This window comes from Oncorhynchus mykiss, chromosome 9, assembly GCF_013265735.2.
Source record: "Oncorhynchus mykiss isolate Arlee chromosome 9, USDA_OmykA_1.1, whole genome shotgun sequence".
NCBI lineage: Eukaryota > Metazoa > Chordata > Actinopteri > Salmoniformes > Salmonidae > Oncorhynchus > Oncorhynchus mykiss.
In genome coordinates this window covers 54,265,245-54,286,790 of record NC_048573.1, presented here as the reverse complement: position 1 = coordinate 54,286,790, position 21,546 = coordinate 54,265,245, and the positions used below count along the sequence as shown (strand labels likewise).

General features: G+C 42.1%; 1 protein-coding gene across 3 annotated transcripts in view; it reads left to right on the top strand.

The window, feature by feature from the left end:
• The window catches only part of cep104 (centrosomal protein 104), a 47,195-nt gene that overhangs the window by 8,130 nt on the left and 17,519 nt on the right, over positions 1 to 21,546 (top strand). For 2 of the 3 annotated variants that reach the window (XM_036988334.1, XM_036988335.1), the window contains exons 9-20: positions 1,619 to 1,855; positions 2,748 to 2,960; positions 3,094 to 3,261; positions 7,849 to 8,022; positions 9,729 to 9,905; positions 13,263 to 13,463; positions 13,898 to 13,993; positions 14,298 to 14,376; positions 14,598 to 14,673; positions 14,943 to 15,051; positions 15,263 to 15,401; positions 17,872 to 17,939. In XM_036988334.1, coding sequence (XP_036844229.1) covers positions 1,619 to 1,855; positions 2,748 to 2,960; positions 3,094 to 3,261; positions 7,849 to 8,022; positions 9,729 to 9,905; positions 13,263 to 13,463; positions 13,898 to 13,993; positions 14,298 to 14,376; positions 14,598 to 14,673; positions 14,943 to 15,051; positions 15,263 to 15,401; positions 17,872 to 17,939 — 1,737 coding nt within the window. The remainder of the gene's footprint in view (positions 1 to 1,618; positions 1,856 to 2,747; positions 2,961 to 3,093; positions 3,262 to 7,848; positions 8,023 to 9,728; positions 9,906 to 13,262; positions 13,464 to 13,897; positions 13,994 to 14,297; positions 14,377 to 14,597; positions 14,674 to 14,942; positions 15,052 to 15,262; positions 15,402 to 17,871; positions 17,940 to 21,546) is intronic. The other variant, XM_036988336.1, reaches the window with a different exon arrangement.

Below are 21,546 nucleotides of genomic sequence, written 5' to 3'. Positions count from 1 at the left end.
GACATGCAATCTCCATAGACAAACATTGGCAGTAGAATGGCCTTACTGAAGAGCTCAGTGATTTACAACGTGGCACCGTCATAGGATGCCATCTTTCCAACAAGTCAGTTCGTTATAAATAGTCTGTCCTCGGTTGCAACACGCACTGCCGAGTTCCAAACTGCCTCTTTCAAGCACAAGCTTAAGATCACCATGCGCAATGCCAAGCATCGGCTGGAGTGGTGTAATGCTCGCTGTCATTGGACTCTGGAGCAGTGGAAACGCGTTCTCTGGAGTGATGAATCACGCTTCATCATCTGGCAGTCCGACGGATGAATCTGGTTTTGACGGATGCCAGGAGAACACTACCTGTCTGAATTCCTGGTGCCAACTGTAAAGTTTGGTGGAGGAGGAATAAGGGTCTAGGGCTGTTTTTCATGGTTTGGGCTAGGCCCCTTAGTTCCAGTGAAGGGAAATCTTAATGCTACAGCATGCAATGATATTCTAGACGATTCTGTGCTTCCAACTCTTGTGGAAATAGTTTGGGGAAGACCCTTTCCTGTTTCAGCATATCAATGCCCCTGTGCACAAAGTGAGGTCCATACAGAAATGGTTTGTTGAGATCGGTGTGGAAGAACTTGACTGGCCTGCACAGAGCCCTGACCTCAACCCCATAGGACACCTTTGGGATAAATTGAAACACCCAACATCAATGTCCAACCTCACTAAAGCTCTTGTGGAAGCAGGTCCCCAGCAATGTTCCAACATCGAGTGGAAAGCCTCCAGTAGAGTGGAGTCTGTTATAGCAGCAAAGGTGAGACCAACTCCATATTCATGCCCATGATTTTGGATTGAGATGTTTGACGAGCAGGTGTCCAAATACTTTTGGTCATGTAGTGTATCTTAATGCCCTCATTTAACAATATTAATTGGGTTTTTGGATTAAACAGCATAAAAACAGTGCTGTGACAACATATCAACTGAAAACAAACATGACCTTATAATGGAAAAATACATTACAAGTTCGTTCACTATGGCAGCGGTTCCCAAACTTTTCCTTTCCGGGGACCACCAAGTCACAGTCAAAGGCTATTGAGGTCCACCATTTGCAGAGTCGCATAATTTTTTTACATAAAATATCTATCTTAGCGGACATGTTTTTTCTATTTTATCAGTGAATGTAACAGCTTAAAGGCCTATTATGTTTGTTATTCAATTTGCATTGTGAAAAGTAATGTAAAATTGCTTACAACTTCATTATAGGCCCAACTGTTATTATTTTTCACAAAAAAATGAAACCAGTTGAAAACCACTGCAATATGGTAATTAATGGTCTTTTTTATTATTTTGTAAACAAATTAACTAGCATTTCTACAAATATTCATATTTTTTGTCACTTTAGTAGACACTTTTATCCAGAGCACATCGACATATTTTTCACCTAGTCTACTAGGGGATTTGAACCAGTGACCTTTCGATTACTGGCCCATTGTGCTTAAACGCTAGGCTACCTGGCTCCCCATATATCCCATCTTCCATCAAATTACATTTGGTCATCTTTCAACCACCCACCAACATTGCAAAGCCAAGCAGTTTGATGAGGACAGCCCTCCCTCTTCTCTCCTCATGTTGACTTTAGATAAAGGAGATGACGGAGTCACCATCTGAGGACTCTCCCGATGTGCCTTCCCCACGCCACCACCAAGTAGGACACAAGATGAGGGTTGTCACGGAAACGAGGAGGAGGAGAAACCAGGAACCTGTGATCACGGAGACTGTGGAACCTTTCCCCCCCAAACCTGTCAGTCCCCCCCAAACCCTGCTGCGCTCCCTCCCTCTGACACCACGCTCCTACCCAGCAGTGTCCAGGATAGATGTGAGTCCCACACTGAATCACACTATGTAGCACTATTGTTTCACTTGTGAAGCAAAGTATGATTCTGTTTGGATTTCAAGGCTAGCAAAGACTAACCTGCCAAGTCAAAAAGCTCTGATTGATGCCCAGTTATAGTTGAAGTTAAACACCAAAAGTTAAACACCAAAAGTTATTGAAAAAAAAGTTATTGAAAAATAGTTATTGTCACGACAAGAAACACACTGAGCCCCTCCTTATAATCTGCAGGGGTGTTTGAAACACTCAAATGTGAGATTATGACCAAGATGTTATATGGTTTACTCACCAGTGTGACTGCAGACAGGTTCAGTTTCACAATTTAATTAAAAGTGCGAAACAGTTGAGTGACTTTAGCACAAGCCAACCTGGCTGGAAGGCCCTACTTTTGGCCTTTTACAGGACAGGAGTATTGTGCCAGTTGGCTGGCAGTTAAACTTGGATTAGATATTATACCTGGGTTCTAAAACTCATTATACATACAACGACAGCATCGTCAATGAAAGCAACATTTGTTTTAGTAGATAATCTGATCAGTCAATCTTTTCACCAGTTTGTCTAGCTCGGTCTGTTTGGTTGGTTACATAGTCTTTTTCTGTTGAACACTGAAATGTTCAGTGTATCTCAACACTTGCGATATCTGGGTGTAAGAAATGTAAACCTGCTTAAATCTTCACTCATCAAGTCCAAACCAACCCAACAGGTAACTTTTGTTTATTTCAATCCTCAATTAGTGTTGCTGCAAGCAAAGTAATATTAGCGTTGTGAGGTTATCTTAAAGAAGGGAATTGATCTATATATAAACATGATCTAACCACAATAATTAAACAATAGTTTGATGCCCCATTGATCTCCCATTGAATGACTGTATGCACAGGTCACCGCCCTGCCTTATGATGAGAGACCCCTACCTGCCCTGCAGAGAAAGGGGGAGATGCCCCAGAGCCACCCTGAGGAGTCCGGTCTCCCCCCCTCTCCCCTAGCCACCATCATCCCCTGTAGCCCTGGTGTGACTGGGGAGCCTGAGCCCCTGACAGAGAGTGCCCAGAGAGAGGCCAGTTTCCCTATCGAGGTGTACGGAGATGGACTGGTGAGATAAATACACACAAGCATGTATGCACACACATACACAGGAAAAACCCAGACTTCACATGATGTATCTCTCATAGTCAGTCCGTCATCCTCTGGACAGTTTGACTTTCTAATCCTCTCATCCGCCCTAGGTGGCTGGAGCTTATTCAAAAACGTGGTCCTACCGGGAAGATGCCCTGCTGGCTGTATACAAGAAGCTGACGGAAGTATCGGCCGGGACACCCAAGGAGAAACTGAGGAACATGATGAGGGCAGCAGTGTTTCTGGTCAAGAAGGCCCTCAAGGATAAAGTATCATCTGTGAGTTTTAAATGGCATCGCAATGTGTGTCCCAAATGGTATCGTATTCCCTATATGGTGCACTACTTTTGACCAGATCCCAATGGGACCTAGTCAAATTTATATAGGGAATAGGGTATCATTTTGGACACAGGCACTCCCAATTTAGCCTAGGTATGATAATTTACCGGTAGCTGTGATGCCAGTGGATCTTTTGGGGGTTGTGTTCTTTATTACTCAGAACAGTAGGTTAACATGTTTACCTTTTCGTGCCTTTAACCACACTTGGCCCAGATTGAAGTTACAAACAACATGTAGAACATAAAAAGAGCTAGCTACATGCCTTAGGCCACAATGACTAACCACTCTTGTTGCCTGGGGCTGATTTATGGAGGCCAACGTTCAATCTAACCCACGCTTGGGAAACCTGCACTGGGGGAAGTGATATGGTACTGTTTCACAGTAGTGTGTTGTAATGAACAGAAAAGTCTATGTGCACTGAGAAGTTTGTGAACAGAGTAAATATTGATCATGCAGTTTTAGAGGGTGGTTTGCACATAAAAATAGACAACTTCAGAAATAAATATACATTTTGGGGCTTAGCCTAGATAGCAGGCAGCGGGGACATTTTTGGTAAATGTTTGTCTATTTTTGTGTTTGAACCATGCTCTTATTTGTGGACTTCCTTGTTTAGGCATTATTTAACATGGGATGATGATATTTGTGACACTTTTCTCCCTGTGTTTGATGAACAAGTTCACAGGGTTTTTCCCTTCAAAGTCTATACGATCAGCGTAATATAGAATGATTAAGTGAAAGGCATTGTCCATGTTTTGAAGGCAGTAGCGGTGTGTGGGTAAAATCACTGGGTAAGCCAAGACAGAAAAAAAAGGTATACTACAACCTATATGTTGTAATAATTGTGTTGTTTGCTCTAACCTGTTAGTTCATATGCGTTGACACTGATATTTTTGGAGGCTCCCGAGTGGCGCAGCGGTCTAAGGCACTGCATCTCAGTGCAGACTACAAACTCTGGTTCGATACTGGGCGGTATCACAGCCTGCCGTGATTGGGAGTCCCATAGGGAGGTGCACACTTGGCCCAGCATCATCCATGTTAGGGAAGGGTTTGGCCGGGGTAGGACTTCATTGTAAAATAAGAATTTGTTTTTAACTGACTTGCCTAGTTAAATAAAGGTTAAATTAAAACTTATATATATATACACACAGTTGAAGTCGGAAGTTTACATACACTTAGGTTGGAGTCATTAAAACAAGTTTTTCAACCTCTCCACAATTTTCTTGTTAACAAACAATAGTTTTGGCAAGTTGGTTAGGACATCTACTTTGTGCATGACACAAGTCATTTTTCCAACAATTGTTTACAGACAGATTATTTCACTTATAATTCACTGTATCACAATTCCAGTGGGTCAGAAGTTTACATACACTAAGTTGACTGTGCCTTTAAACAGCTTGGAAAATTCCAGAACATTATGTCATGGCTTTAGAAGCTTCTGATAGGCTAATTGATATAATTTGAATCAATTGGAGGTGTACCTGTGGATATATTTCAAGGCCTACCTTCAAAGTCAGTGCCTCTTTGCTTGACATAATGGGAAAATCAAAAGAAATCAGCCAAGACCCCAGAAAATAAATTGTAGACATCCACAAGTCTGGTTCATCCTTGGGAGCAATTTCCAAATGCCTGAAGGTACCACGTTCATCTGTACAAACAATAGTACGCAAGTATAAACACCATGGGACCACGCCGTCGTCATACTGCTCAGGAAGGAGACGCGTTCTGTCTCCTAGAGATGAACGTACTTTGGTGCGAAAAGTGCAAATCAATCCCAAAACAACAGCAAAGGACCTTGTGAAGATGCTGGAGGAAACAGGTAGAAAAGTATCTATATCCACAGTAAAACGAGTCCTATATCGACATAACCTGAAAGGTTTCTCAGCAAGGAAGAAGCCACTGCTCCAAAACCACCATGAAAAATCCAGACTACGGTTTGCAACTGCACATGGGGACAAAGATTGTACTTTTTGGAGAGATGCCCTCTGGTCTGATGAAACAAAAATAGAACTGTTTGGCCATAATGACCATCGTTATGTTTGGAGGAAAAGGGGGAGGCTTGCAAGCCGAAGAAAATGATGTGGATATATTGAAGCAACATCTCAAGACATCAGTCAGGAAGTTAAAGCTTGGTCGCAAATGGGTCTTCCAGATGGACAATGACCCCAAGCATACTTCCAAAGTTGTGGTAAAATGGCTTATGGACAACAAAGTCAAGGTATTGGAGTGGCCATCACAAAGCCCTGACCTCAACCCTATAGAAAATGTGTGGGCAGAATTGAAAAAGCGTGTGCGAACAAGGAGGCCTACAAACCTGACTCAGTTACACCAGCTTTGTCAGGAGGAATGGGCCAAAATTCACTCAACGTTTTGTGGGATGCTTGTGGGAGGCTACCTGAAATGTTTGACCCAAGTTAAACAATTTAAAGGCAATGCTACCAAATACTAATTGAGTGTATGTCAACTTCTGACCCACTGGGAATGTGATGAAAGAAATAAAAGCTGAAAGAAATCATTCTCTCTACTATTATTCTGACATTTCACATTCTTAAAATGAGATGGTGATCCTTACTGACCTAAGACAGGGAATTATTACTAGGAGTAAATGTCAGGAATTGTGAAAAACGGAGTTTAAATGTATTTGGCTAAGGTTTATGTAAACTTCCGACTTCAAGTGTGTGTGTGTGTGTGTGTATGTATATATATATATATATATGGGCCTAAAGGCAGAGACAATAAGAAGACACAGTGGCAGAATAAATTCGTTAAATGTAATTAATTCGTTATTAGTCTATACGAATTCGTTACATTTAAATAAATTTGTTTCATCACAAAACCGGAGAGCAACATCTGTCCTGTGAGGTCCACAAAACGTATTACATGTAACAAACCATTACATGACCTACTACATGGTCAAGCAAGTTAATGATTTCATCATTTTCAGGCTACTAAACAACTATTGATTTAGAAACACGGAGAGTTGCCTCAAGTCTCAAAGAAAACCGGTGCTGCCTCCACTATTCCAGCACCCTTTCAACTTCAACATTTCAACATCATCTAATCACCTATGCTAGTCCAATACAGTGACAACTAAAAACATTTAAAAAACAATTTAGTTTTCTGTTATAATCTCCACCCGGCACAGCCAGAAGAGGACTGGCCACCCCTCATAGCCTGGTTCTTCTCTAGGTTTCTTCCTAGGTTTTGGCCTTTCTAGGTAGTTTTTCCTAGCCACCGTGCCTCTACACCTGCATTGCTTGCTGTTTGGGGTTTTAGGCTGGGTTTCTGTACAGCACTTTGAGATATCAGCTGATGTAAGAAGGGCTATATAAATACATTTGATTTGAATTTGATTTAGTCCAACGTCAGCTAAATATGATGTGGCTGTCCATTGTACTGATATCTGTGTTTGTGTGCAAGTCGAAAAAACATGTTGACTCGCCCTACTTGTAGTGAAACGCCAATGCCATCCTCCTCTTTCATGTTGCCTAAACGGTCTATGACTCTGTCATGATACAGTACACACTTTTAGTTTTTGTTGTCCTAGGCTACCTGGCTAAAATTCCATTCCAGCTAGTTAACATTAGCATACTACATCTAGCTACATGTTGAACTTGCATCCTCTCAGGCCAGGGACACAATGTCTGAATTTATAGTTGGATCAGAATCGGCGTTATAATCAATGGCCAGTACGGAAAATTAAGTAAAACCACAAGTCCAAATCATTATTTCCGTCCCTGGCTAATTTAGGAAAGTGTCCATGCTCGCTGGCTTCTCTTGTATTCAATGCTACGGGCGGCAACAATATCATATTATTTTTGACCAGACCGCATCAGATCGATGAGCTTCACATACAGAGACAGAGGGGCGCTGTTTCGCTCGCTCTGAATACTTTCTCTGCGAATTGAAGGAAAATTATGAAGCACAGAGACGAAAGATGCAATATTTAATGTCTTTTTTCCTTTTTTGGGGTGGGAAGCCTGGCTTATCTTGGCATCCATGAAGACACCACTGGAATGTGTAAGGTTTTGTTGTCAGTTGGAAAGCTTTAGGCTGTGTAAATTGAATTGAAAAGGGATCATTTGTTAGCAGTGACCCACACAGACACACATGAAGGCCAGATATGTTTATTCCTGTCACAGGCTCTTTGAGTGCTATACACACACATTCTACCCCCTCAACAATGTTATCCCAGTCCCACTCACATTCCCACTGCTCGCTGCTAGAGGTCTCTCCTTAAACAAATATTAGAGAGGATTGGTGACAATGCTGGCCTTGTAAGTTGCAACCACTTTCCCTGACTTGTCCTGCAATGAGAAAGATGGTCCTGAGGCATTGGGTCCACCGGGTTTCCAACCCCCAAAACTTCCAATCTCAGGGAGGACACTCAGCTGCTGAGTTGACTAATGTTATACAAACAAAAATAAAACTAGAGTAAGTAACTATGTTTAATAGGACATTACAGAATGTTGTAATGAGATTACTTTTTGGTTACTTCTAATGTGTGTTGTTGATGGTCCTGTCCTGTAGGTGTTCCAGGCATCTCTGAAGCTGCTGCGGCTGCTGCTGACCCAGCTGATCCCAGGCCAGGCCCTGGGCAGAGCCGAGGTGGTCCACTGCGTGGAGCAGACCTGGCCCAACCTACTCTCCAGGACCGGGGACTCGGCCACCAGACTTCGGGCCATGGCCACAGCTTTCATCCAGGTGGGTAGAGTTAGATCAGGGATGGGCAACTTTGATGGGGGTGGGGGCCACAGAAAAATCTGAACTCCTCATGAGGGGCCACAGTTGCTCGCGGGTCTGTGTACCCACATACACACACACACATTGTTTAGCAAAACATTTTAGCGGCACCCCTCTTGACAACGGAGATACATTTTTTAAGTTTTACAGTAAATTTCATGCAATACTACACAGGAATATTTGCAGTTTTTAAAATTATATCTGAGTGAGACTAACAAAATCAATAGGGTCCCCCCGGCCAGTAATTCGACCATGATAACAAGTTTAGATAGTTTAGCGGCCAGCTAACTTAGCAATCTAAAAAATGTTAGCTGACATGGGGTAAATGACTGACTATCAGTGACTAACACACAAATAGAAACATTGCTGATGCACAACAACATTTTACAGTACTAACTCGCAACAGTAAGTAGAGACCCCGGAGGGGGTGATTGATCCGAGGGCATTCAAAAGGGGAGCTGCGGGCTGCATCATTGAAGACTTCAGCAAGGTGGGTTGATGCTCTATGGATGCACTTATCATGCTCTGGCCAAATTCCCAACCTGGTCCCCTTCATTTGCAGACCTGATTTCTTGCTAGGCCTATACTGCTGTTCTAGTACGTTCCTAAACTACACTGTGATAGCAGGCCATTGTGTGGCAGGCGTTTGGCCACAAAATGTCTGCCACCGATCACCCAGGTGGGAACTACATGTTGGTAGTTGTGGATGAGATTAATTAGAGAATATTGCTGTACAATACATCACCATTCCATTACAAACGTCTCATTGACTGCATGCCATCGAGGCCCGCACCCGATCTAGAACGTTTAGACATTTAGTTAACACTTACTGTAGCTCTGTGTGTGTGTGTGTGTGTGTGTGTGTGCAAAACATTATTGGCCTCGGTCTATATAAACAACAATGGACACACAAATGAAACTTTACATTTTTAGTAGTGCCATAAAAATACACATAGCATGAAAGGGTCTTCTGGTCCATTCTAGGAGCAATAATACGTCCTTATCCATTATTGCATTCATCTCACTTTCCCAGAACATTATTGTGAGCAAAACATTGGTAGGGTACTGTAGGTTAGCATGCAATGACCTTTAAAGGCCCTTTACACATTATAGAACTTTAGCACAATGTTGCTTTAAAGGCTCTTGACTATGCACCTTTTAAAGATATTAACGAATAGAGAACAAGCTTGTATTGAAGCTTTTCATGAATGTGCTTTGCCAACATAAAAATCACGCTTATGATTTAAGCATATGCACTTTAGAAGGTGCCCAAATTTATGGTGTTCCTACATATCTGGATAAACGATAAGGTGTCTTTTTAAAAAGTATATTGATGAGTTAGGTTATTTTCATTCATTCCAGTACTTTTCTATGGTGCAATTGTTGTGCCTAAGGTCTGCATTCTAGAAAATGTAAAATGTATCGATATCATGTTCGTGTAGAGAATTAAAAATAAATAAAAAATTCAGCATGAAACATGATTTGAAGGGACATCCTGAACCTTTTTATATTCACTTATGTCATCTCCAAGCACTGAGCACACATTCTGGGGTTTATTAAGTCTTTACATTCCTGGTCGTAGCTCCCTCTCCAGCATTACTGCTTCTCCACTACTACCTCCTGGTTTCAAAATGGCTGCCTTGCCTCTTCCTCTCGCTCCTGTGCAGGATATGGCCCTGTTTAAAGAGGTGCAGGCCCTGCAGTTGGTCCCTGGGGAGCTGGTGAAGCCCATTAAATCCAACATCCCCACACGGCAGGCCCTGAGCAGGGCTGAACTACTGGAGAAGCTGCTGGGAGAACTGGGTACAGACAACTCAGGCTTCACTCTGGACAACGTCATGAAGGTAAACACTTAAGGCAACCATGATTGTTGTTACTCTCACTCCTGGAGGGTTGCAGTGTGTGCATGCTTTTTTTTAAGAACAGTGGATGTCCACTCCCCTTTCATATTTGTTTATTTATTGTATCATTCAGAATTACATGGAGAGACAGAATAGAAAGTTTCAGGGCAGGTTTTGAACCCATGTGTGGTCTAGAGTCAGCAACCCTACCACTGCACCAGACTACAGCACGTTTTTGCTGGCTTTTGAGCATTGTCGTCACCCTAGTGCCACTTGCTGTCACACGTTTCTGGGCTCAGGCATAGATGGGAAGAAGAATCTGTAGTTCCACTATCCGGGCTCTTGAGAAGCAGTAAATGAAGACGCCCCAGAAGTCAATCAACACACTAGAGTAAAAATAGACTTTAGGCCTCCACTTATCTTTACTGTTGTCCATTTCTATGCAGTTCTATACCATAAGTTGATCAGTGGAATTGAAGGATGAGAGAGGATGGCCAAATAGATGATGTCCGTGTTTTGAATCAGTCATCCTAATTCACTCAACTCAAATAGGCGTTAGTCACCTCTGGTCAGCTGGGGGCATGCTGTCATTGGTGAATGCCACAGCACACCCCAACTCTCTCTAAAATATAATATTTTAGCTATGATGTACAATATAGCCTTCACATAAGGCTCAAAAGCATACACACATATGCATAAATGTGTTCCACAAATTAAACCACCAAATAAATAAATAACAAGCATATTGTGGCATACATTGCTTGAAATGCAATAAGCAGTACCCAATGAACATAGGGAATAGTTTGTTTTTTCCATATAGACCAGGGCTCTCCAATCCTGTTTTTGGAGAGCTACTGTCCTGTAGATTTTCACTCCAACCCTAATCTTGTGGACCTGGTTCTAATAATTAGCTCGTTGATAAGCTAAATCAGGTTAGTTGGAGCGAAAACCTACAGGAGGGTAGCTCTCCAGGAAAATGGTAGAAGAGCCATGATATAGACAAATGTTAATGAGAACATGTTCATTATCTTCTTTCTTGCATGCATCAAAGGTTACTGTATCACATTTTATTTTCCCTCTCTCTTTTTTCACATTTAGAGAAGTATAGCTATGTTTGGTAGGAATCCAGGAGCCAGGTTTTCTGAGTGAGTAGGCCTCATTCCCTTCGTTCCACCTCAGTGCAGGGATGTACAGTACTTGATGCATTGCTTAGAGCGCAATAACAGGCTTGGGAAGAAGACAGACCTGGCTGCTAGGATGGTCAATATTGTCCCACGCAATTCTCTGTGTGGCAAAGTTCAGCAGGTAATCTGGTCTTTGAGATTTCTCTCCACTATCGAGATTCTGCAGTTGGGTCAGCGGCATGTCACCTCGTTTCCTGGGGAAAGCGATTAGCAAAGTCCCGGGGGTGCCCACTTTGATGTATTCATTCTCTCTCTTTCTTCTCTCTTCTCTCTCTCAACATTGACCTAGTATCTATGTGTCAACTATCCAAGTGTTGACAAAGTGGGCAGTGTGATTGTCTGTCCTCTAGTTGACGTCAGACTTCTTTTGGCCGGCCTCTGCTTCACCGCTGGCTTTATGGTAGGCGGGAGCAAATTGTTAAATTCTGCACCGGAGTCCCTCAAGTTGAAGAGCCCCAGACGGTACTCTCCTCGGTGGCGTTTGTTTGTGTGCTTGCAGACAGCTAGCACATGCACCAACTCCTTTATGTCAGCGCCTTTCAATGTTTGCTGAAAACCTTTGGGGTAAGCGTTGCATTCGGAGGCATTAGTGGGAGGGCATATAATGCTTGCTCGCTGCTTAAGGCTGGAATTGGTTTCAGTTGAAAACTGTTGGTGTTCATTGACAGCCCCTTCAGGAGTCTTGGTGCACCACTTGGCCTAAAAACACATAATATGTAAACCCTGTGGGTTCAGTCAGTGAGGTGTTGTATGAAAATTGGTGTCTCGGTCATAAACGTGAATTCCCAGACCCAGTTTTTCAGTTTTATCAACACACCAGTTTGCTATTGTGAGATGATGGCTTCATGTCCATCTTCAGGCCTGTGTCGTCTCACTGAACAATGGGGGTTTATGCAACTGAGCCGTACTGCTTGAGTTTCACACCTTCCTCCTCTGGCTCCCTCTTACAGAGGACAGACTGATGGGCACAGCAGGGCAGCTTGGGACTACTGTAACGTCTATAACACGTAGGAACAAACCTGAAGAGGTCTGGATTGTGCACCTGTTGTTGTGTCTGGCTCAAATATATTTAAGATAGTATGCCTATAGCATAACTTCCTAGTGTAATGCTGGCCACACTGACCAGATTGGTACGAACCCTGAATTTGATGGTAATTGAGCCTACCATTTCCCCATTCTCTTTAGTGAGTATAATGAGCCTGCACCTAGGCAGGGTTCTCCAAAGAATGTAAGAGATTAGTATCAAATAAGGCAATTCTTTGCTCTAGATTGCATGAAATGGCAGTTACAGGTGTTAAAAAAACACAAAAATCTCTGAGGCCTCCCTCTTGGTAGTAGTCAGTAGCACCACCTTGTTATAAAATCCTTGGGAGAACCCTGCTAGGTTGCTCTTTGCTCAGTGCAGGGTCAGCCGGGTTATTTCCCCCTGGTCCGAGGACTGATACATTTCTCCCTTTCCCCTCCGGTTACCTGGGAGATAGGCCGGAGCAAAGAGGTGATTGAATTTCCTGTAATTAAAATGAGAAGCAGAGAGAGACAACAGAATAATGGCTGCCTGTCCCCAGCCCATTGACAGAGTATAGGTGCCCTTTGTACACAGTTTACCTTTTGAGGTAAATGCTCTCTCCGAATGTCCTCTAGCCGATATGCTATGACGGCTATTGAGCTATCATTCTCACCAGACTATCGTAATATAATGACTGTTGGTTTAAAAAAGCATTGATTAGTATCATGTTTCAATGAAATGTAGAACTTCTGCATATCAATCACATATGCAGGCTTTTTCATTCAGTCAAAAATAACTGTAATTTATACATCTGAGTGGTGCACGCATGCTTGCTTCTTTTTGGACATGCAACCTCCTTTTGTATTTCATCCTCTGTACAGGTACATCATGCTAAACTCAGTATATTGTAGCTTTTTTAGCCTGCTACTGTATTCTCTTTGTTTTTGCTTAATTTCTGTTAAGGCTCTTATAGGCGGTTTCCCAGACTACAAATGAATCCTTGTTCTGGACTAAAAAACACTTTCAATGGAGATTCTCCATTAAGCAGGAGTTTTTTTTGTCCAGGATTAGACTTAATCTGTCTCTGGTAAACCAGTATTTTTGTTTCCGTTTCAGCTTTCTAAAAGCTCTTGTTCTCTCTTGTTCATCACCTCTGTGCCTCTGTATCAGTTCTGTACAGGTGCGCTGCAGCACAGTGCGTCAGAGGTGAGAGAGACGGTCGTGCTCATCATCCTGGCTATGTACCGCCTGCACAAGACCGCCATCCTCAGCTACCTCCCGGCCAACGATGCCGCCACTCGCAAGAACGTCCTCTATAAAAACATATTTGACGGCTTCGCCAGGATTGATGGGCGGCCGGTGGAGTCACAGGCAAGGCTCGGCCCATCTGTGTGTTTGAATGAGTCATGACTTAACATTGGACACGCTGTGATTCTGAACAAGTTCTCAGTTGTTTTGGATGGGTGACAAGCTGCTTCTTTTCTGTATTTCTTGTGTTCTCTCATCCCATTAGTCCCATTAAGTAATGACTGTGCTACTGTTAAGTAATGTTCCACTGCTAAAATTCTGTCCGTCTCCTTGGGTAAGTTAAGGACACATCGTCATCACTGCAGTAGAGTCTGTCTGGAAGGCTTCCAGACATGACTGGGTTGTTAGAGAAGCATGGGCAAACACAGAGGGAGAGGAAGAGCGATAGAGGAGAAGAAGAACGACAGAGGGAGAGGAGAAAAGGAATGAGTTTGTGAGAGACTTATACAGTACCATGCCATTAAGTGTGTCACTATACTTCTTTAATTTTGTTTCAGACGTCAAAGAAGGGAGGAGTACAGCAGGAGGGGGAGAAGGAGAAAGAGGAGATCCGTAGTCTTCGGGAGCAGCTGGCTGCCTTGAATGAGATCAGTGTAGGTGGAGCTGTCATCACTGCACTATTACCTCATTTCCTTCAACAGGCCAGCGTGTCTGTGTCACTCCTCCTTGTTGTGCACTCATTCCACTGTACTGTATGTCCACAGTATAGACCCCTGAAGTAAATAGAACACACACGTAATAGTCTCTATGGTATTGATTATTTCCAAAAGACACTTAAACATATGTACCATTGGTATGGATACAAGCACATGTATATTGTTTTACAACACTTCTTAGACTGTATGTACTGTATCTCTGCAAGATGTTGATTTGCTTTTTTTTAATTAATTTTTTTAGAAGGGCAATTCCAAAGTGGAAAACGAGAAGGGAAATACCAAAGAACAGAAGAAAGAGGCTGTTAAAGTTGTAAAAACAGGTCGGTATGAACCCTATCCTCAACCACTGTTCACACGTATACTGACTTTGATAAACCCACCTGAAATACCACAAAAGGTTTTGGCCAAACCCATTGTGGTTCACGTTTTTGTTTTTACAGTGGAATGCTGGTTGCACCACTTTGAGGCATTATTTTAGGGACTACAATACACTGTCCCTCTAGTTTCTAGTGACAGATGAAAAATACCTGTTGCTTTCCAGGTGTCAAAACTGCACCCCAAAGCAACCCGGAAGATGCAGGAGATAACCAGTCTTCAGTTGTCAACAACTTGGACAAGTGAGTGTTGATGCCCAGCAAAATCAGAAAGGAATCTCCAAAGCTGACTGAAATGCTGTAAAAAATTGTCTAATGCATAAAAGAGTGGAACACACCTAATTGTCAACATGGAATGCCTTTGAATATTATTTTCCAGCCTGTATTTATTCATAATGTGTTTCAGTCTGTGTATTCTTAATGTTATAGCGTATGTATATTCTGAATTGGTTTCAGCCTGTGCATATTCTCAATGTGTTTCGGTCGGTGTGTATATGCTCAATGTTTTTCAGCCTCTGTATATTCTGCAGTGAAAAAGATGAGTCCTTCACTGAGGATGGATTGGACCTGCACTACTGGAAGCACTGTCCTATGTTGCATTGCTGTGATCAATGTAGACAGGTACCCAAAGACCAGTAGGGCCACTTCAAGTAACTCCTATCAAAAAATATTACAAAATGACCCATTGCGGAAGCATAGGGTGGGGAACCAGCAGGAGCTTTGGGTGTAGTAAGGATATGACCGTGTAGTGCGTAGACACATTAAAGTGTAGTTTTGTGTGTTCTTGTGTTGGAGACCAGTGTGTTTTTGTGACTGACGTTGTCTCTCTCAGGTGGTTGAGATAGCCAGCCTCACAGAGCACCTGTTGGGGGAGTGTGAGAACAGGGCCAGGTTCAGTCAGTGCCCTCGCTGCTCAGAGGCCGTGTCCATTGACGAGCTCACCCACCACACCCAGAGCCCTGCCTGCAACCGTAAGACTCAACGTTCCTCTAGGACTAGCGAACTGCTAACTTCTTACCCTGCTAACTATGCTAACCTTGCCAAACGCTTGATCCCTTCTTTTAGTCTTTGTAAGCAAGTATATTCTTACAAGAATCCAACACAGCCAAGGATATTGAGTATTTTGTGCTTGTTACTATAAACACTCATCTACTCTTTCATTCATGTTTGTTGGGTTGTCGAGTAAGCTCATTAAAACAATACTTGTGTAAATGACTGATAGAAAGGAAACATTATCACTGAGAGGTAACATCACTGCATGGAGTATATACATTGGCGCTCAACCAAAATGTGGCCAATCAGTTGAATCTATAGCTTGAATAGTGCTGACTAAAATGTATAGACAACATCCTTTCGGTTTGCGAGGGAATGGGAACAGTTGTTTTAAAACAATACCATGGCAGTGTTATTATTAGAGCTAGCACGGTAAATGTATAACCGTGTAACTGTTTTAATACTTTCTAATCGGAACTGTTCTAATACTTCAATTTTATTGTATTTTTAAGCAGAGGTCCGTGTGGTGTAATGACTGAATGGTCAGACAGCTACCAACAATGACACGAAGCTGCCATGTGAGGAGTCATAGGTGGCTTGTTTTAGCTAAACAACCAACCTGTCAATACGTTTTGTCCGCTTTGTAAAGATTCAAAAACTATACTAAAAGCCACCATCTCTGCTGAAATGAACTACCAAATGTAATTCTTGGTGAGTATGGAAATGTATAGACTGGTTGGTTGTTTAGCAACAAAACCGACGCGTATGTGCAACCATGGTGCAAAACGGACTGGGTTGGCTTAGATTGTTGACAACATGTAAACTATATTTAGTGTCTGTTTATTGAAAACATAAATACATTTGCACAATGAGCACTTGTTGTCTCTCAAATATATTTTTACAGTTGTTGGTTAGCTAGCAAGCACATTTGAGCCATATTAGCATAAACATGACATCAGTCAAAACACCTCAAAACAAGACATGGTATCAATAACAAGATACAATGAGCTGAAACGAGCCATCTATGATTCCCCACATGGTAGCTTCTTGTCATTGTTGCTAGCTATCTGGCCATCCAGAATCACAACAACACACAGACTTCTGCCTCATTGAAGCGTGTGCATTGTTTTCGTGACATTGGCAGCTAACCCATCTATAAGTGAATGTAAATCCGAGACAAAGCAAACATTGCAAACTGCAAACAAAGATTTGTATAACTAACCCAAGACCACAGCCTGTCTTTTCCAATGGGAACAAATTAGTCATAGTGGGCAGAAGAAGCAAGGAGGTGGGCAGAGCCAAGCACAAGCTAGAGAGAATAATCCCAACAGGGTGGAACCTAACAGGGTGAACATTTGGAGCCTAAATTAGCCATAGCTCTGTGGGTTAAGGTTAGAATAATGGTAAACACTTGAAGATTTTAACATTTAGAAATGTTATCGTTGTGGCAATGTAGGAGTGAGACAGGCTAACATAATGAAACATGGAAAAATAGATAAAACCAAGTGTTTATATTTATTTAGCTTTGCACAATTGCTTTCCCACCAAACAAATGATGACACTTCATGAACATGATGTCAATGTGGGAAGGGGCTGTTTTCTTAAAGGACTATCACTGCAAACTAACGGGGTGGAAAGTGACATCAGGGACACACAATGTTAAATACAATAATAATAAATACAATCATGAAAAAAAGTTATAAAGTAATGAAGAAAGATATTAAATGTTATTATTTTATGGCTTCTATTTCTCGTAGAAGTTGATGAATAACACCCAAGGACATGGCAAAAATGCCACTGAAAGAAAAGTTCAAAATCATGTGACCATGTGACCTTTTATATTTAAAGCCTTTTGCAATCCACATTTTAACCTACAAAATTATATTTCCTGGGGACAGAAAAGACACCGCATTGTAGGAACGACACAGCTAACTAATTCAGAACATCAACACATCACAAGCAGATGCAGAAAGGAAAGAATTTTGGGCAATTTTGCTTTTGATGTGATTTGATTGTTGTGATGCCAACTCCAAACTGGCCTCTCTTGGGGGGGTGTTTTGGTGCGCAAGGGCCACCGACAGTTGCGCTCAGCTCAACACTGATTGGGTAATTATTTTATACTTTTTATGCTCACTGGGAACAATGAATCAAATGCTACTGCGGGAACATGTCATACTCTTTTTGTTCAGACAGCATTAGATACATGAGAGGGGCGCTGATTCCCTCGCTCTGAAGATTTCTCCGGTGAGATAGGTACTGTCAATTGCGAATTGAAGGGAAATGATAACACAGATTAAATAGTTTTATACTAAATTATTGGTCCATTTTTGGGGGGAAGCCTGGCTTCTCTTGGCATTCATGAATACATGCCACTGGTGATGTCATTTTCTGTGGGCATTTTGGGGTTCTGTGCAGGGTTGTGCTACTCATGTTTCTCTTTGTTTTCAGCTCCTGGGTCAGTCAAAGGTTCCAACCACTGTCCTTTGTGTCACAACAACTTTATGTCTGGAGAAGAGGTGAGATTCTGTTGCACTCCCACAGATTATATAATAAAGGACCGCAAATACTGGCCTTGGCCTTTTCACTGTAGCCAGTCACTGTCAGACTCGGGCCACCTAAGCATTTGGAAGGGCCACCTATGCATTTTTTGGGGATGACTAAGTTCAAACCGTATAGTATGTATGTATGTATGTATGTATGTATGTATGTATGTATGTATGTATGTATGTATGTATGTATGTATGTATGTATGTATGTATGTATGTATGTATGTATGTGTGTGTGTGTGTGTGTGTGTGTGTCACCAATTGTTTAAGTTCTCCCACTTAAAAAGATGAGAGAGGTCTTATTTTCATCATAGGTACACTTCAACTATGACAGACAATGAGAAGAAAAATCCAGAAAATCACATTGTAGGATTTTTAATGAATTTATTTGCAAATTATGGTGAAAAATAAGTATTTGGTCACCTACAAACAAGCAAGATTTCTGGCTCTCACAGACCTGTAACTTCTTCTTTAAGAGGCTCCTCTGTCCTCCACTCGTTACCTGTATTAATGGCACCTGTTTGAACTTGTTATCAGTATAAAAGACACCTGTCCACAACCTCACAGTCACACTCCAAACTCCACTATGGCCAAGACCAAATAGCCGTCAAAGGACATCAGAAACAAAATTGTAGACCTGCACCAGGCTGGGAAGACTGAATCTGCATTAGGTAAGCAGCTTGGTTTGAAGAAATCAACTGTGGGAACAATTTATTAGGAAATGGAAGATATACAAGACCACTGATAATCTCCCTCGATCTGGGGCTCCACGCAAGATCTCACCCCGTGGGGTCAAAATTATCACAAGAACGGTGAGCAAAAATCCCAGAACCACACGGGGGGACCTAGTGAATGACCTGCAGAGAGCTGGGACCAAAGTAACAAAGCCTACCATCAGTAACACACTACGCCGCCAGGGACTCAAATCCTGCAGTGCCAGACGTGTCCCCCTGCTTAAGCCAGTACATATCCAGGCCCGTCTGAAGTTTGCTAGAGAGCATTTGGATGATCCAGAAGAAGATTGGGAGAATGTCAGATGAAACCAAAATATAACTTTTTGGTAAAAACTCAACTCGTCGTGTTTGGAGGACAAAGAATGCTGAGTTGCATCCAAAGAACACCATACCTACTGTGAAGCATGGGGGTGGAAACATCATGCTTTGGGGCTGTTTTTCTGCAAAGGGACCAGGACGACTGATCCGTGTAAAGGAAAAAATGAATGGGGCCATGTATCGTGAGATTTTGAGTGAAAACCTCCTTCCATCAGCAAGGGCATTGAAGATGAAACGTGGCTGGGTCTTTCAGCATGACAATGATCCCAAACACACCGCCTGGGCAACGAAGGGAGTGGCTTCGTAAGAAGCATTTCAAGGTCCTGGACTGGCCTAGCCAGTCTCCAGATCTCAGCCCCATAGAAAATCTTTGGAGGGAGTTGAAAGTACGGGTTGCCCAGCAACAGCCCCAAAACATCACTGCTCTGGAGGAGATCTGCATGGAGGAATGGGCCAAAATACCAGCAACAGTGTGTGAAAACCTTGTGAAGACTTACAGAAAACGTTTTTGACCTCTGTCATTGCCAACAAAGGGTATATTACAAAGTATTTAGATAAACTTTTGTTATTGACCAAATACTTATTTTCCACCATAATCCTACAGTATGATTTTCTGGATTTTTTTTTCCTTCTCATTTTGTCTGTCATAGTTGAAGTGTAACTATGATGAAAATTACAGGCCTCATCTTTTTAAGTGGGAGAACTTGCACAATTGGTGGCTGACTAAATACTTTTTTGCCCCACTGTATGTGTGTGTGTGTGTGTGTGTATATATACATATACACACACATACACACAGTTGAAGTTTACATACACCTTAGCCAAATACATTTAAACTCAGTTTTTCACAATTCCTGACATTTAATCCCAGTAAGACTTCCCTGTTTTAGGTCAGTTAGGATCACCACTTTATTTTAAGAATGTGAAATGTCAGCTTTTATTTCTTTCATCACATTCCCAGTGGGTCAGAAGTTTACATACGCTCAATTAGTATTTGGTAGCATTGCCTTTAAATTGTTGAACTTCGGTCAATTATTTCGGGTAGCCTTCCACAAGCATCCCACAATAAGTTGGGTGATTTTTGGCCCATTCCTACTGATAGAGCTGCAAACAACATCCTTATACTTTTATAAGTCAGGTTTGGAGGCCTCCTTGCTCGCACACGCTTTTTCAGTTCTGCCCACAAATTTTCTCTGGGATTGAGGTCAGGGCTTTGTGATGGCCACTCCAATAGCTTGACTTTGTTGTCCTTAAGCCAATTTTGCCATAACTTTGGATGTATGCTTGGGGTCATTGTCTATTTGGAAGACCCATTTGCGACTAAGCTTTAACTTCCTGACTGATGTCTTGAGATGTTGCTTCAATATATCCACACCATTTTCCCCTCTCATGATGCCATCTATTTTGTGAAGTGCACCAGTCCCTCTTGAAGCAAAGCACCCCCACAACATGATGCTGCCACCCCCGTGCTCCACGGTTGGGATGGTGTTCTTCGGCTTGCAAGCCTCCCTCTTTTTCCTCCAAACATAATGATTGCCAAATTTTGTTTCATCAGACCAGAGGACATTTCTCCAAAAAGGACGATCTTTGTCCCCATGTGCAGTTGCAAACCGTAGACTGCCGTTTTTAATGGCGGTTTTGGAGCAGTGGCTTCTTCCTTGCTGAGTGGGCTTTCAGGCTATGTCAATATAGGACTCGCTTTACTGTGGAACTATAGATAGTTTTGCACCGGTTTCCTCCAGCATCTTCACAAGGTCCTTTGCTGTTGTTCTGGGATTGATTTGCACTTATCGCACCAAAGTACTTTCATCTCTAGGAGACTGAATGCCTCTCCTTCCTGAGCGGCTTGACGGCTGCGTGGTCCCATGGTGTTTATATTTGCGTATTATTGTTTGTACAGATGAACCTGGTACCTTCAGGCATTTGGAAATTGCTCCCAAGGATGAACCAGACTTGTGGAGGTCTACAATATTTTTTTTCTGAGGTCTTGGCTGATTTCTTTTGATTTTCCCATGATGTAAAGCAAAGAGGCACTGAGTTTGAAGGTAGTCCTTGAAATACATCCACAGGTACACCTCCAGTTAACTCAGGCTAATTGACATAATTTATCAGAAGCTTCAAAAGCCATGACATAATGTTCTGGAATTTTCCAAGCTGTTTAAAGGCACAGTCAACTTAGTGTATGTAAACTTCTGACCCACTGGAATTGACCCACTGGATACAGTGAATTATAAGTGAAATACTCTGTCTGTAAACAATTGTTGGAAAAGTTACTTGTGTCACGCACAAAGTAGATGTCCTAACTGACTTGCCAAAACGATAGTTTTTGTGGAGTGGTTGAAAAATGAGTTTTAATGACTCCAACCTAAGTGTATGTAAACTTCTGACTTCAACTGTGTGTGTGTGTGTGATTTCGGGAAGGAAAAACAATTTCAGTGTAAACTTAAACGACTAAAACCAGATATAACGTATGTAGAAAAGATAAAAGGATTCATTTTATAGTATCTTTGAGAACTAATAATCAC